The following is a 16,984-nucleotide window of genomic DNA, read 5'->3' on the forward strand; positions in this document are numbered from 1 at the left end:
ATTTCAAATGCGTACAGACTACCGATCTTTAAACAAGATCACTATCAAGAATCGCTTTTCGATTCCTAGGATTGATGATAATCTCGATAAGTTATAGGGTGCAAGCATCTTTAGTCCCATTGACTTAAAGAGTGGGTATCATCAGATACGAATCGCCCCTGAGGATGTCCATAAGACTGTCTTTGCACTACCTTTGGACTTATATGAATTTTTGGTAATGTCGTTTTGCTTGACCAATGCTCTTCCACATTTAGTCGAATGATGGATCGCATTTTCAGTCCACACCGAGCTTTTACAGGAGTGTTTTTTGATTACATACTCGTCTTTTCGAAGACTGAGGAGGGATATTGGAAGCACTTGGGATAGTGTTTCAGGAACTGCGAAAGCATGACTTGCATATAGATGCAAAAAAAAGTGAGTTTTTTCTCACGGAGATGCACTATTTCGGCCATATAGTCTCTTATAACCAAGTGAGTATGTGTCGCTAAATTGGCTTTATCTTACAGGAAAATAAGTTAAAATGAATTATTGGATTTATAAGTGAGAGGGTTTTCTCGCTTGGAACCCCAAGGAAAAATAATTCTAAATGAATTATCGGAATTTTAAGTGAGAGGGTTTTTCTCACTGGAGACATCCGAGTACAGAGTATTCCTAGTGCGTCATTCAAAGTAATGACGAGAGCACTGTGAAAGGGAATATCTGTAAGGCCACCAGGAACGGGTGCTTCTGATGCGTCACATCGGATGGGTGACAGGGAGCATCGGAAAGAAGTATCCGATCATCCTGGAACGGACATCTCTGATGCGTCATAGGATGGGTGACATAGAGCATCGCGAAGGAGATTGTACCGTAAGTTTAGTAGGAAAGGACTAGGTAATGGGTATTCCTGATGCGTCACAAGGTGGGTGACGGGTGCATCGGAAAGGGGATATCCATAGTCAGGAGGAAATTCCGAACTGTGTTAGAATTGTGCACAAGGAAAAGCAAGCACTTGAATGAAGATGGGTTCAGAGGAAACTTTGAGGAAAAACAAGATGCTTTCTGAGAAAGCGGGATTGCTTTTCGGGAAAGCATATGCTTTCCCGTCCCAAGTGTACCAGATGTCGCCAAGACCCAGTGCGCGAGTTCCCTCGCGAAGAAGTGCCTACGGAGCGTGTTTCCATCGAGACAAGCTGCTGTTTTTCTTTGTTTTCAGCCCATAAACGTCGTAGACGGGACTGATTTACGAGAAGGAACCCGAGAACACACCTCTTTTGTGTGTAGGATTAGAAGAGAGGATTTTCTATGTAGAGATCTCTTCCGGGGAATTGCTTTTTGAGAACCGAGTTGCGTTTCGAGCGTCGAGACTTTGAAGGTAACGATTTTCATGTTATGATCTCTGAGTATTTGATTGCAGGTGTACTTCCTCTTCGTGAGGGAGTAGGAGCAGAGGAAGGTATGAGCCTCTGCAGGAGAAAAGCGCTCTGAGGAACTAGAGCCAGATCAGCCCAAGGGTTTCGTACCCGAGTTTGGGAAGTAGATTCACGGATCGGAGAGATGTAGTCCCTCAAGTTGTGATCCGGAAGTTGGAATTCCCAAGTAAGGACTTCGTGTCCGGGAAAGCAGAGTTGTTCTGCGGGAAGAGGACTCTGGAAACAGAGTTGGAAAAGAGAGTTGCAGGGATGTCATGCCCTGAGTCTGGAAGGTGAGATCCAGAGGCGAGAACCTTGGTTCTCAAGGATTTGGAATAAGGAACGGAAGTTCGTTGGAATAGGGCTTTTCCCTAGGAATAGGAAGCCGAGGTTTCCGGGAACCATCAAGTCTTATTCTAGAACGAGCGTGATAATACGTTCGGTTCAATTGCTTGTATAGACTTCTCCTCAGTAATAAAGATACTATTACGGGGGGGGACCAGCCCATCTTCTAGTCCCCAGTATTGTGTCGATCTTCTCACTCTCTCTCTCTCTCTATCTCTCTCTCTATCTATTTCTCTCTATATCCTCTGGCTTCAGTAATATTTTATCCGAATGTATTTATGCGCTCACGTTTGTGACAGTATGGATCCTACGAAGAGCCAGGTGTTACAAGACTGGCCAATTGGTTTGCTCATGCAGCAGGACCACTTTATGACCTAACGAAGAAGAAGATCCCTTTCAAAAGTTGATCGAGACAACAAGGAGCATTTGATAAGCTCTAGTATTTTGTAACAGGACGGGCACCACCTGCCAACGGAAAAAGAATAGACTGAACAACTCTAAGCACTTCAAATAACAACTGAACTGAAAGAGATACACGAGACACGAGACGGGGAGTGGCGGAGATCCACCCTATTTCATTAGGGATGGTTATCTCTACCAACATCAAGCAATTTGCGTGGCGGTGCCATTGAGGAAGAAAATCATGGATGAAACACATGCTTCGCCTTATGTGGGTCACGGGGGTATTCTCCCCACGACCTTAGCATTGGAAGATATTTCTTTTGGTCAAGCCTTAGGACAGACATCGATCAGTATGTCGGGGAATGTTTGGTGAACCAAAAAGTCAAGTACGATTAGCATAAGACGCCTCGGTTACTCCAACCTTTGTGTGTGCTTGATCAACATTGGGAGAGTATTGTCATGGATTTTATTATGGGTCTTTCAAAGACTCAGAGTGGAAATGATGCAATCTGAACCATTGTGGACAAATTTAGCAAGCAAGCTCACTTTACTACATTTAGGCATAAGGGGAAAGTGGTAAAACTTTCCAATGGGCCGTTTCAAAAAAGTGACTAAGTGAATGATGTGACATTCCGATTAGAGCAACCGTCTAATTGGAGAATCCATAATGCTTTTCATGTTAGTTTACTCCGGCCATATGTGGGACCGCCTCCTAGTCAGTCTATTAGAGCAACCGTCTAATTGGAGAATCCATAATGATTTTCATGTTAGTTTACTCCGGCCATATGTGGACCGCCTCCAAGTCAGCCTATTGCTGAGGAACCTCTTGAGGTGGATGAAACAAAAGAAATACTCCAGGCGGAGCAGATCATTCATCATCAGGGGCAACCACTAAAGTCTGAACAGATTACACGGAATATATTTGGTAAAGTTCTAGACGCTCAGTGGATGATCGAGCAGAAATTATCATCTTATCTCGATATAATTTGGAAGGATATATACAAGTACTACAATTGAGGACAAGTGTAGTGGAGTTGTCCTCAGCTATAGTGCATCTTATCCCGATATTTTGGAAGGATATGTACAAGCACTACAGTTAAGGACAACTGTTTAGAAGCCAGAGGGATGTTGCTAAATGCACTATTTTCTTATTTTTTAGAGTAATTTCTATTTATGAAATTAGGATTTTTAAATGTGTACACTTGAACTATAGAGGTTAGGAATTGTAGATCTTCTGGAATTGATAAAAGCTATCAGGAACAGACAACTCTGATGTGTCATATGGTAGGTGACATTAAGCATCGCGAAGCAGTTGTACCGTTAGTTCAGTGGAAGGGACCAGGAAGTGGGTATTTGTGATGCGTCACATAATGGGTGACTGGAGCATCGGAAAGTGAATATTCCATTGGTTTGACAAGAAATCCGAACTGGAAAAAGGAATGTGTAAAGATGTAGGCACAAGAATAAAGATAGGTTTTGAGAAGCTTTTTCTAAAAAATGGAATATTTTTAATTGCTTTCCTGGAAAGCGGATGTTTTCCCACAAGGAATTGCATCCAAGGATGCCTAGGAAGTGTAGCATTGGTTTTCAGCTCACTGAGTTTTTAAACTGGTTTCACATATTTTATTAAGTGACTTGCCGCCCACTTAATTAGTGGGCAGCCACTCACTAAAATTAGAGGCTAAACTTATAAAAAATGACCCAATGTTGCCTATACGGCTGAAAAATCAGCAAGCGATCTCTTTCTGTCACGAGTCTGTGGCAACTTTACTTGTTGATTTCTTTTTGGGGGAAATTTATTTGATTTGTTTTAAAGCACCCCTCTAGAAATGCCAATGCCCGAGTTGCATGGTGTGAGGCAGATAGTGAGAGTCTAGGCCGGACGGCCGGTGAGAATTGAAGTTGGGCAAATGGACTAAGGTTAGCCATAGTGGGGCTACGAGTGAAAATCACCTGATAGCTGGCCGACATTGTATTTTTTGATGCAGTTCCAGTGGTGATTGATGGTCAGATGACCAGTGTTAGTGCCATGGAAGCATCTCCTAAAATTTAGGGAACTGCTATTTTGGACCTGAAAATGTGTTCGCGTCATTACCTTCGGCATGACCAGGGGAGCATTTTATTGCTCTGCTGCCAAGTCAACTGACGCACCAATTGAGATATTTTTAGCCAAGTTGGCCAAAATCCGAAACTGGGCGAGGTGTCACTCTGTGAGCACTTCTGCCACTTTGAGGGGAGTCTACAAGAGGAAGGGGGCGCATTTTTCAGCAGTAGGCGGATTGCAACAGGTTGCAAGAGCTATGGAGTGCTTCCTTTCCCTCTTATGTACAGTGCGGTGCCAAGAGTGATGCCCTGCACGCTACGCACTGCTCTCTCTCTCCCCTATGAGCAGTATGTTATGCCCCTCTAGTGGGATTTTCATTTGACCAATGTATAGTTATGTGGGTTCATGCGCGATTGCCGAGGTAAGAGCCTCTTGCACAGGTACTGGATTAGCTAGCGGCTAATCCCCCGCAGGTACACGTGAATTCGGAGAGGTTTCACGTGCGAAATCTCGTCCGATTCAAAGGGCAAGTAGCCCTACAAGTGCGGGAGCTCGAGGACTCGCTACAGATGCGACCGGCACGCGAAACGGAGCCCAAAACAGGGAATCACAGCCTGCTGTGTATTTTTGCAGGTTTAGGGTTTCGGCCCTAAACGGTCCCTAATACCCCCAGGAGGTTCGTGGACGCAAGGGGACCGTTGTAGAGGTGATCTGGCACATTTTCGGAGCAAAAAACAGAGAATTCAGCGTGCTGCAGATTCTCGCCAGGTTTTGCAAAGCGTCCGTATGCGTCGGGAAAGTCATCTAATGCGTGGGGATACTGACTGTGAAGGGTCCTAGTACAGTTTTGCTGCCGAAATCGGGCTAGAACAGATGGACTTCAGCCTAGATTGTGCGGGGGAGCTTGTAGGGAACCATAGGTTTTATTCCCTCTGTTAAAGAATAAAGAAATACTGTAAGGGGCGCCAGCCTTTGGGGCCTACAGTCGCTGTCTGCTTGGAAGCATTCTAGCTTCTTGGCCGTGCTATTTGTCTTGAAGTGTAATTCAGTCCCAATTACAGGTTCCTTTTAAGTCATTGCTTTGTGTCGTAAAGTCAAGTGTTGAAGAATCGGGTGAAAGCTAACGTCCACCGCCCTACGGGCCGGTTCCATGGTTCCGTTGCCGAGACAAGATCACTTTTTCCTTAAGAAGTAAGCCTTGGTTGGTTTGCGGCGAAGACACAAAGCACAGGAACTTGGAATTACACTATGGCTGACAGGACAGACAATGCTAGAGAAAAGGGTTCCTCTTCCCAGGGTAGACAGGCTATTCCTTTACAGTATGAAGTTGGCGAGAGTTCACGACTGCCATTGTCTACGCCTTTTGTTCGTGTGAATACACAGCGCGAACAGGTTGACGGGTTCATGACTGGGCACTTTGAAGAGGATGCGTTCAAGACACAATTAGTTGCTGCTGTGAATGTCTTCACTCAGTTGGTGTAGAATCCCAGGTTTATGGATTGTCTGCAAGCACCATTAAAGTCATAGCAGGGAAGGGAATGCCCTCAGCGTACAGAGCCCGTTGAGGCTCAAGCCTAGGTCCTCCATGCGACTGAGCAGGATAGGGAGCATTCACATGTTGCGGAGTCACGTCAGGCTCCTACACAGGTCCCTCTTTGTCCATGAACAGGTGGCGAGGATCTCTACTCCACAGGTTTTGCCAGTTCAGCCCGCCACCTTTCAGGGTCAAAATGTTGCATTGAATGGACAGGGAACCAATCTCCAGGCAATGCGTCAGGTTTTTCCACCACCCACGGTACATCCTGGGTACTGTGGGGGTGGATCCGTGTTCCAAAGTATGGCTGGCTATGTGTCTGGAAATCAACAGTACATGCCTGGAGCAGTGTTTGGGGGTATGCATGGCATGACGCCAAACCCCATGTATGGTAACATTGGCATGCAGCAAGGCTTTCAGAGCAATCGAGGCCAGTTTGGGGTGCCACTGGTCAATTTTGGCATGGCTGGTTTTTCTGGATAGCAGCGAGATATGGCACCTTTGATGCAGAATCTCAATGACCAAGGGAGACAGATGGTCCCTACTACAGTGCCCATGCTACAGACGCTTCCCTATGACAATTTGGGGCCAATAGAGAAGCCAAAACCATACAAAGAAGGAGGTGCAACAGTGAAGTTCAACACCTTTAGTGGCTTCGAGGATAAAACAAAGGCTCTTACTTTCCCTGCAGTTTGATACAGCTTATGCAGGAGGGAATTTTACAGAAGCCTCTAAAGTAAGAAAAGCTGCCACTTTCTTAAAGGACAATGCGCTCACATGGTGGACGACATTGTTAATGCAAGGACAGGCACCTGCTACTTGGGTTTACTTCAAGCAAATGTTTGCATCTGCTTGGTTGTCAGATGAATTTGAAGCCAATGTCATGACAGATTAGCACCAGCTTACGTCGGCTACATGCAAGAGTTTGTTGGAGTACAATAGGAGGTTCTGTAAAGCGTTACTCTCAGTGACCTCCTACAGATTTGTGCCATTGACAGAGCAGATAGAGAAGTACTGTTGTGGGTTGCTTAAAGGGCTTCGCGATTACTGTACCAAGAATAGTGGCTACCCTCACTCAGCTTATGGAAGTTGCTAACACTAGTCTTGCCTTGTTGAAAGGAGAAGACAGTGGGTTCCCGAGCAACGAGAAAGGAGGGCAGCAAAAGAAAAATTCAGCAAAGCAGCCCTTTACGAGAGCGGCTCGTGAAGCGTCCCAGGGGCAAGCTAGGTTCAATAAAGGCAAAGGTTCAGCCGAGACTTCTAGAGCGCAGGCGAGGAAGTAGAAAAGAAAGCCTTTTATGCGTAAGATGCCCGAGGAAAAGAAGGTCTTGATGGCTGAAAACAAGTGCTTCATATGCGAGCAGACTGGTCATTTTGCAACCAACTGTCCACAAAAGAAAAGGCCAGCTGACTCAGATGACAAAGAGGACAGGAAAGGAAAGAAGCCTATGCCCTCAGCAGGCTTAGTGCCAGACATGTTGGGCGACAGGCCTAGTACAGATGCAAATGAGTTATGCAAAGCGTGGGGTAAAGTTAGAGACCAGATGGCACTTATCTTCTTTGATCCAGGTGCCAAAGCGAACTTTATCACGCCAGAATTAGCTATGAAGCTGGGCATCAGAGCTGAAGAGATGGGGTATACCGCAGAGGCAGGATTGGCATGTCCTGGCCACTCAGAGTGCGTTACTCCCATCATTGGAGAGCTACGTCTGCATATTCAATCGTATGTGGACACAGAAGAGTTCTACATCATGCCACTGGAAGGATGTGATGTCTTGTTGGGAATCCCGTGGATGTTCCGAGTGCATGGAGTCTTGGATGCCTACAACAAAAAGATCACTGTACAGCATAGGGACAAAACTCACATCTTGGATGTAAAGCTAAAAGGAGAGTCAGTCCCTATTGTATCTGCTTCTGCTATCACTTCTGTAATAAAGAATCATCTTTCTGCGTACTTGGTTTTCGCACGTGATGTTTCAGATAGTTGCCAGCCAAATTTATCTGTGTTAGATAAAGACAGGTTAGCATTTTTGCAAAAGTTTAATGGCTGTTTTTCTGATTCATTACCGTCTCAACTACCGCCGGAGAGGCCCGAGGATCATGCGATTGATTTGGTGCCAGGTTGTAACCCACCAAATAGGCCACCATATAGGGTTAGTGAGGCGCAGCGGAAAGAGATTATGAGCCAAGTGGAGGAGCTCTTAGAGAAAGGGCTGATTCAGCCTAGCTCGTCACCCTATTGCTCTCCAGTGCTCTTAGTATAGCAAAAGGATGGCTCGTGGCACATGTGTGTTGACTACCGTGCGCTGAATAAGAATACTATCAAGAATAGGTTTTCTATTTTAAAAATTGATGATATTCTTGACCGCCTAGAGGGTGCGGCGATTTTTCAGCAGGATCGACCTTAAAAGTGGGTACCGTCAGATTCGAATTAGGCCTGAGGATGTGCACAAGACTGCGTTTAGAACGACATTTGGTCTCTACGAGTTCTTAGTGATGCCATTTGGTCTTACAAATGCTCTTGCTACGTTCAATAGGATGATGGATAGGATCTTCTGTCCATATCAGAACTTTGTTGGCACATTCTTTGATGACATGATAGTCTACTCGAAGAATGAAGAGGAGCATAGGCATCACTTGACCATTGTGTTCGAAGAGTTGCGCAGGAGCAAATTGCTCATTAATGGCAAGAAAAGCGAGTTCTTCTTGGAAGAGATCCACTTCCTCGGACACATTGTGTCAAAAAGTCATTTGTGGTCCAGTGTGACGCTTGTGGCAGTAGCATTGGTGCAGTGCTAATGCAAGATGGTAGGGTAGTAGCCTATGAGAGCAGAATCTTGCAAGGGCCAGAGACGACCATGCACGTCTATGGAAAAGAGTTACTGGCTGTGATTCATGCGCTCTTAAGTTGGAAACACTATCTGCTAGGTGCTCATTTTGTTGTCCAAACGGATCATCAGACCTTGCGATACTTTCTGACACAGTCAAAGCTATCGGGAAAGCATATGCAATGGGCAAACATTCTCTTCATGTTTCACTTCCAAATTGTGTATGTGGAAGGCAAGAAGAATGTTGTGGCTGATGCGTTATCAAGAAAGCCACAAATATCAGCTGTGTCAATTCCCTATCATCATGAGCTTGATGACATGAAGGAACAGTATGCGAGTGACGAAGATTTTGCAAGGATCTTCGAACAGTTACAGGAAGGACAACGTCATGAGCACTACCTCCTCAGAGGTGGTTTTATAATGATGCATGGCAGACTCTGTCACTAGGCCATTGCGACATAAAGTCATGGTAGAGAGTCACGTCCCACCGTATACAGGGCATCGTGGTATTGATGCTACAGTGAAAGCGGTTGAGACATTCTTTTCTTGGCCTACCTTAAGGAGAGATGTGGATGCCTTTGTGCGAGCATGCGTGATTTACCAAAAGGTCAAGTTTGACAGACAAAAGGCACCAGGGTTGTTACAGCCATTGCCGATTCCAGATAAACCATGGGAAAGCATAGCTATGGATTTTATCTTTGATCTTCCCATAACATAGACAGGAAATGATGGAATCTGGACCATTATTTGCAGATTCAGCAAGCAAGCTCATATCATTCCTGTTAGGAAGAAGATAAAACGAGATCAGATGGCACGTCTCTTTATGTACAATATCTTTAAGTACCATGGTATGCCAAAATTAATTGTCAGTGACTGTGACCCACGGATGACAAGTCTATTCTGGAAAGGCATATTCGAGAATATGGGCACTACGCTTAAGTTCTCATCGTCGTTTCATCCATTTACAGATGGGCAGTCAGAAGAGGCAAATTCTAATGTCTTGGATCTGCTTAAGTGCTATGTGTCAGAGCACAAGGCGAAGTGGGAGCAATAATTGCCGTTGGTTGAATATGCGTACAATAACACAGTGCATTCTTCAACAGGCAAAGCACCTTTTGAAATTGTCGAAGGTCATGTGAAAGTTCCTCCCATTTTGCATACCAAGGAAAAGATCTTTCAGGCAGATCAAGATGTACAGAATATGGATGAAATATACCAGAAGATAAAGCATGTCCTTGAAAGGACATAGGCAAAGCAAAAGAAAGCTGCTGATCTCCACCGTCATGAATTGTTGTTTTCACTTGGTGATTGGGTATTGTTGCGGTTTGAAAAGGCATGCTTAAAGAAGCAAAAAGGTAAAGAAAGTCTCTTTACAAAGCTCAGTATGCGTTACTACGGGCCTTTTCAAGTAACAGAGAAGATCAGTGACGTCAGTTATAGGCTGAAATTGCCTGAGAACTGGAAGATTCACAATGCTTTTCATGTGAGTCTTCTCAAACCATTTATTGGTGATGTGCCAGAGGATATGCCAGTTGAGGAGCAGCTAGAAGTTGAAGAGCTTGATGAAATTTTGGTCCTAGAACAGATCATGGCACACAAGGAAAGAAAAGTCAAAGGCAAGGTTACAAGGTGATATTTGGTGAAGTTCAAGAACTATCCACCTATGGATGCAAAGTGGATGGAAGAGAGTGAACTATTAGAGTCACCAACTGTATTGGAGATCTACCTTGAAGCCTTTGGTTTACCACCTACATATTCTCCAACTCAAGAAGAGCAAAGGTCAAAAGAAAAGAGACCTGCGCTAGAGGGGGGTGATCCAGGAGCTAGCACTTCCCATGTATCTATGGATTTAGTGCAATAGAAGTATACCCTGCTTGGCAATTGCCCTTGGAGAATGAAAGTTTTGTCCAAAAGTTTGTTGAGTGCTATAGAAGTAAGTATGTCTTGTCAGTTGTCAAGAGTACAACAATTGCTTCTAATGAGGACATGTTGACGCATTTTTAAACTGTTGGTTTATTATGCTTGAAAGGATTCCAAGTGTACTAAAAGTTATGAACTCTATTAAAGCCAGTGGCACAGTGTGAAAGCTATCCACTATGTCAATGGAACAGTCACAGGTAGAGCATACATGAGTTAACAAGTGTTGAATACACAAGAGTGTCAACTATGAGCATGTATGTCTCGTACCATGTTAACCAAGTGTGTACACACGAAAAGGTTGACAACCGTGATACGGTGTCCACGAAGTGTTGTACACACTAATGGATTGATAATCATGCAAACGAGGACGTTCGGGATTTCAAGAGGGGGGTATGTCACGAGTCTGTGGAAACTTTACTTGTTGATTTCTTTTTGGGGGAAATTTATTTGATTTGTTTTAAAGCACCCCTTTGGAAATGCCAATGCCCGAGTTGCATGGTGTGATGCGGATAGTGAGAGTCTAGGCCGGACGGCCTGTGAGCACCGAAGTTGGGCAAATGGACTAAGGTTAGCCACGATGGGGCTATGAGTGAAAATCACCTGATAGCTGACCGACATTGTATTTTTTGATGCGGTTCTAGTGGTGATTGATGGTCAGATGACCAGTGTGAGTGCCATGGAAGCATCTCCTAAAATTTAGGGAACTGCTATTTTGGACCTGAAAATGTGTTTGCGTCATTACCTTCGGTATGACAAGGGGAACATTTTATTGCTCTGCTGCCAAGTCAACTGACGCACCAATTGAGATATTTTTAGCAAAGTTGGCCAAAATCGGAAACTGGGCGAGGTGTCACTCTGTGAGCACTTCTGCCACTTTTAGGGGAGTCTACAAGAGGAAGGGGGCGCATTTTTCAGGAGTAGGCGGATTGCAACAGGTTGCAAGAGCTATGGAGTGCTTCCTTTCCCTCTTATGTACAGTGCGGTGCCAGGAGTGATGCCCTGCACGCTACGCACTGCTCTCTCTCCCCCCTATGAGTAGTATGTTATGCCCCTCTAGTGGGCTTTTCATTTGATCAATGTACAGTTATGTGGGTTCATGCGCGATTGCCGAGGTAAGAGCCTCTTGCACAGGTACTGGATTAGCTAGCGGCTTATCCCCCGTAGGTACAGGTGAATTCGGAGAGGTTTCACGTGCGAAATCTCGTCCGATTCAAAGGGCAAGTAGCCCTACAAGTGCGGGAGCTCGAGGACTCGCTACAGATGCGACCGGCACGCGAAATGGAGCCCAAAACAGGGAATCACAGCCTGCTGTGTATTTTTGCAGGTTTAGGGTTTCGGCCCTAAACGGTCCCTAATACCCCCAGGAGGTTCGGGGACGCAAGGGGACCGCTGTAGAGGTGATCTGGCGCATTTTCGGAGCAAAAAACAGAGAATTCAGCGTGCTGCAGATTCTCGCCAGGTTTTGCAAAGTGTCCGTATGCGTCGGGAAAGTCATCTAATGCGTGGGGATACTGACTGTGAAGGGTCCTAGTACAGTTTTGCTGCCGAAATCGGGCCAGAACAGATGGACTTCAGCCTAGATTGTGCGGGGGAGCTTGTAGGGAACCATAGGTTTTATTCCCTCTGTTAAAGAATAAAGAAATACCGTAAGGGGCGCCAGCCTTTGGGGCCTACAGTCGCTGTCTGCTTGGAAGCATTCTAGCTTCCTGGCCGTGCTATTTGTCTTGAAGTGTAATTCAGTCCCAGTTCAGGTTCCTTTTAAGTCATTGCTTTGTGTCGTAAAGTCAAGTGTTGAAGAATCGGGTGAAAGCTAACGTCGAGTGCCCTACGGGCCAAGTGGATACGGGCCGGTTCCACTTTCTCTCTCCTCTCTCTAAATCAATGGCAACTCTCTCTCTCTCTCTCTCTCTCTCTCTCTCTCTCTCTCTCTCCCCCCCTCCCCCTTTGCTATTCTATCGTCTCCCTTCCTCCTGCTATTGTTGTTAGCACCTCACTGGCTATTCCTGCCAGTTCTAGAAGCTATAGAAGCTGCTAGCGCTCCCTCTCTTGCAGCAGAATTGCCAGCTCTAGCTACTAGAGACCCTTTCGTCAGGATTGTGCAAGTGATCGTGCGAAGCCAGCGTGCGATGGTCGCTTCTCCGCGTTTAGAGCGACAGGTACAGATTGTTAAGACGCTTTTCGAGTTGTGGTTTTGTGTTTGTGCTTTTTGCAGATACTCTATTACGGAGAACGAGCAAGGAGGCCTTGGCCTACGGTTGGGGATTTCGGAAACATAATCCAGAACGGTCTGCAGAGTTTTCTACTCCGGGTATAGATGGAATTGAGAGTTCGCCTCTCGGAATTTCCCGCACGGGAAGGAATTGATCTTCGAGTCTAAGATTAAGAATGGAGGGGTTTCTCCGGTTCATGTGCTTGTAAAAAAGATTCTCTTCAATAAAGATTCTCTTTAAGGGGGGGACCAGCTCATCTTCTGGTCCCCAATACTGTGTTTATCTTCTTCCTCGTCTCTTTTGGTTGAGAATTTATTTATTTTCAGCTTGTTGATTATTCGTGTGCGCTCTCGATTGTGACAGGTCCAACTCTCTACAAGACTCCGCATCCAGATGCTCTGCTAAAGAGTGGCCCTGTGGGCACTTATAAACTTACAAGGCATGCCCAAAAACAGAGACCCAAAAGCTTTAATTCTAAAGACACTTGAATCCCAAAGCATCTGCACCCAAAAGCTGATGCCAAAAGCTGCCCAAAACAGCCAACACAAAACCCGGAAATCCGTACAGCCTGCCACGTTAGCATGTCAGCGCAATCTATAGAAAACCAGCCCAGACGTCAAGCTTTTGTAGTTTAGGGTTGAGGCCCCTCGGCCAATGTTTTATAAGTTCTTCAAGTTGTGTGGGTTAAGATTTTAAATCCTTATCCCTTTATTAAGCCCCTCGGCCTGAACTTCTTCAGTTCTTATGGTTTTAGTTTCTTCTTGTCCTCTCGGCCAGTTCTTTCCACTTGGGCACGCCTCATCATCACTTTTGTGACATGGTGACTGGTCGGGCGAGTTAGCATTGAATTCTGATGAGTATGTAAGCATGATATGCTGAAATGGAATTTGGGCCACACGACAAGTCATTGAGAACTTTTCAAGTTGGGAGGGCTTACGAAACTGAATCATAAGCGGCAAACTGGACACTTGTCAAGAGTAGAGCACCTTGTTGGACAACTCACACTCCAGAAGCATAGGCCTAGCTTGGGGACGCCCAAAATGAGTGGGGGATTGTTTTTTGGTTGGCTTGAGTGGATTTTCAGGTTCATAGCTTTAATGGAAAGCTTGCCTTCTCCCTTGTCTGAGGTAGTGAGATGATTGCTGAAACGTCTAAAATGCAAGGGAATCCGCTCTAGACTTGTACTTTTGACCTACAGAGATTTTGGCGCCTTTATGCTTACTGAAATTGGATAGAAAACCTGCGATTTCAGCCCTGGACAGGTTTGGACAGGTTAGTGGAGTTTGGTCGAAGTGTTTAGATCGTTTGTTTTCAAGAATTATCGAAAGGGACGCCAATCTTTGGGGCCTACAGGGTGTGGGTCTTCGTGTGCGCAATGACGATCTAGTTGTTGGACGCATATGTGTTTTCTCTTCTTCTCAATTCTTTGTGTGAAATTAATTGGTAATTGAATTAGTACTGGCCTCTACCATGTACCAGCCGGCCTCAAGCTTTCTATGGCCACCAATGACACGGACATAGCGAGGGGTCTCCCTACAGGCTAGGAGACCCCCACCCGAGCTCCAGGATACATAGAGTTGAGACTCAATTGCATGCAGATTCAGGAGATTCAGACTCGTCACCACTAGGTAGGCCAGGAGAGATTTGTTTTGATGTTGGCAGACCCTGCCGCGATCATACGAGTAGCCCTTACACCACACCCACCCATGTACCAGATCTTACACCCTAGTTTGACATAGGATGGAGCTAGCTAGCTTGATGCACTTCATGATTGTACTTCCCTGAGCATATGGATGTGCACCATACCCCCTATAGATAGAGAACCCCCCCCCCCCCCCAAATTTTCCTTCACACACACACACACACACACACTATATATATATATATATAGGACCACATTTTGTTACTTCGTACCTTTATCCTTTCCTGATAGATGGATGCCCACAGGTTTATATTTGATTCGTCCCATAGGCCGACTTCGGCCTCTAGTAGACATAAAAAGATCTCTCTCTCTCTCTCTCTCTCTCTCTCTCTAATAGGGTCGAGGGTTTCTGCGTTTAGACAAGACGCACTTGATCACTGTGTTTGTCTCGCCAGTCACACAAACACTCTCCCTAGAAAGACGGGCCATGCCAATCTCCAAGTCACAAGAATCCTCCTAGGAGTGTTTTCTCTCTCTAGAACAAAGCAGTTTTGAGTTCTCTCTCTGATGCATGGCGACTGTTTTTCCTCCTTATAGGATTTTCTTTCTTGATAATGTCCCTGTGATCTTGAAACTTCTCTTTTCTTCCTCTCTTCTCTAGAGTCTGCTGAGAGTAAGAAAGTCAAATGCTAGATCTAAGGTTAACCCTACTTTCAAATTTCAATGTAGCACACAGGTAAAACTTCTGTAAAGAATTTTTTTTCCCCAAAGAGTTGATTTAACGGTAAGGCTTTGGCCTCTCAACCTATGGGTTGTGGGTTCAAATCCCCGTTGGGTCACGCTCTAGAGGGACCCCTTGTGCTCACCCGGTGTTCGTCGGAAAAAAAAAAGAACGACTTTGTGTTCTTGATTGATTTTGACTGTTTGGAATCTGGATGCTAAGAGCTGGCTGTCTGCTTTTACTGTCTCATGAACTCCTCTTGATAGATGAAACTGGCTCTGGTATTTCCCCAAAGGCACCCCTGGGTTATTTTGTTGCTTGTTCAGGCTTAAATATATTCACAACAATATAATATGTTATCTTTTCTCTGGACCCTTGCCTTTTGTGCTCCCTCTCTTTCTTAGTTTGCTGTGTCCTAGTTTTTTCAGGCAGCGTTTTTGGTTGTAAATGAATTTTCTGTTTGATGTCGAGTACGTTTTTTATTTTATCGCAGAGAATTTTGGCTGACCGTCCTCGAGTAACATCTACATCAGTGGGCCATGCTTGGGATTTACCAGACAACACCTTTGGGGCTGCTTATGCCAAGTTCATGGGTAAAAGGAAATTTTCACCCGATGATAGACCCCCTGTGAGGTTTATGGACTCTGAGGAGCTTGCTTATGTGGCAACTCGAGCACGGGAGGTCCATGACTTTTGGCATGTTCTCTTCAAGCTACCAACAAATTTGATGGGTGAATCTGCTCTCAAGATGCTGGAGTTTCAGCAAATCTATCTTCCCATGTGTTTTCTTTCTGTAGTGGGTGGCACAATGAGGCTGAAACCGGCTCAGAGGGATCTTCTTATTCATGAATACGGGCCGTGGGCATTCAAGGCAGGAAGAAGTTGTAGTGACTTGATGTGTATTTATTATGAGGAGAATTTTCATGAAGACTTGAATGACGTGAGGAACAAGTGGGGGATTATTCCAGCTCCATCATTTCAAGGGACAAAAGCTGTACTGTAATGTCTGATTACTAGCATAATTGTGATGTCAAGAAGCAGACTTCTTCCTTAAGTGATTTTGCTTGACAAGCATTGCCTCATCTTCAATATAACCGTTGGGGCTGTGATAGGTAGTTGTACTAGCACCAGTTTTGTAAAGCAGGCGGTAGTTGAGGATCCTTTTTGACACACGGCTATTTCATTTCGGTCTATTAAAGGAAGATTGTTTTCCTTAAGTTTATGTGACCAGCATGCTGTTCAGTGTTTATAAGCTCAAATTTTACCTTGCAATGGTACTGCTCAATATGTTGGTTGGGAGAGGACAACTTGAGATCTATTGGTCTCTGTATCGTCGCTTTCTTCATATGAAGGCGAGGGCCGGTAATCCTTTGTTCTTATGTGTGTGTGTGTGTATGCAGCAGTAGTGTGTGAGAGGAGGTTGAGTTGGCGAGAGAGAGAGAGGCTGGAATCTGTGCCTGCGCGCGGCTCTCTGTCCTGCATGTAGTTTCTGCGCTCCTCCTGGCTCCCTGCCCCGTGTGAGTTCCTCTGCCCTGCGTGCAGCTTCTCTGCCCTGTGCCCTATGTGGCTTGTGCGCCACCTGCACTTGCTGCCCCTGCAGTGTACGGTACCCTGCGAGCTACAGCAGACCTCTGCTCTGCACTCCCTCTGCGCCATTGGACCTTCCCCGTGACAGTTTGTAGCTTTTGCGCTGTCTTTTTCCAGCTCGGCGTACAGATTGTTCCTTGCGTTTCCTTTCTGGGGTTTTTCAACACAGGTGTTCTACGTAGTTTTTCCAGTATAGTTTTCCGGGCAGTGATATTTTGCAAATGTATGCCCTTTGTGGAGACGTTTATACTTCTGAGGATTCTGTAAATAGCTTAAAATAATCAATTAAAAAAATAAAAAAACACAAATTGAAGTCTATTGTAGTGTAAATCTGGTTTTTTCTTTGGCCGTGGTCTGGTT

General features: G+C 45.2%; 1 protein-coding gene across 1 annotated transcript in view; it reads left to right on the plus strand.

Moving 5' to 3' along the window:
* Positions 1 to 16,254, plus strand: part of LOC147445213 (coenzyme Q biosynthesis Coq4 family protein / ubiquinone biosynthesis Coq4 family protein) — a 60,435-nt gene extending 44,181 nt beyond the window's left edge. The window contains exon 2 of the mRNA XM_086524768.1: positions 15,531 to 16,254. Within this exon, the coding sequence (XP_086380894.1) occupies positions 15,531 to 16,040 (510 nt within the window). The 3' untranslated portion in view covers positions 16,041 to 16,254. The remainder of the gene's footprint in view (positions 1 to 15,530) is intronic.
* The last annotated feature ends 730 nt before the right edge of the window (positions 16,255 to 16,984 follow it).

Source organism: Adiantum capillus-veneris, chromosome 12 (assembly GCF_014529385.1).
Source record: "Adiantum capillus-veneris isolate H3 chromosome 12, ASM1452938v2, whole genome shotgun sequence".
Taxonomy (NCBI): domain Eukaryota; kingdom Viridiplantae; phylum Streptophyta; class Polypodiopsida; order Polypodiales; family Pteridaceae; genus Adiantum; species Adiantum capillus-veneris.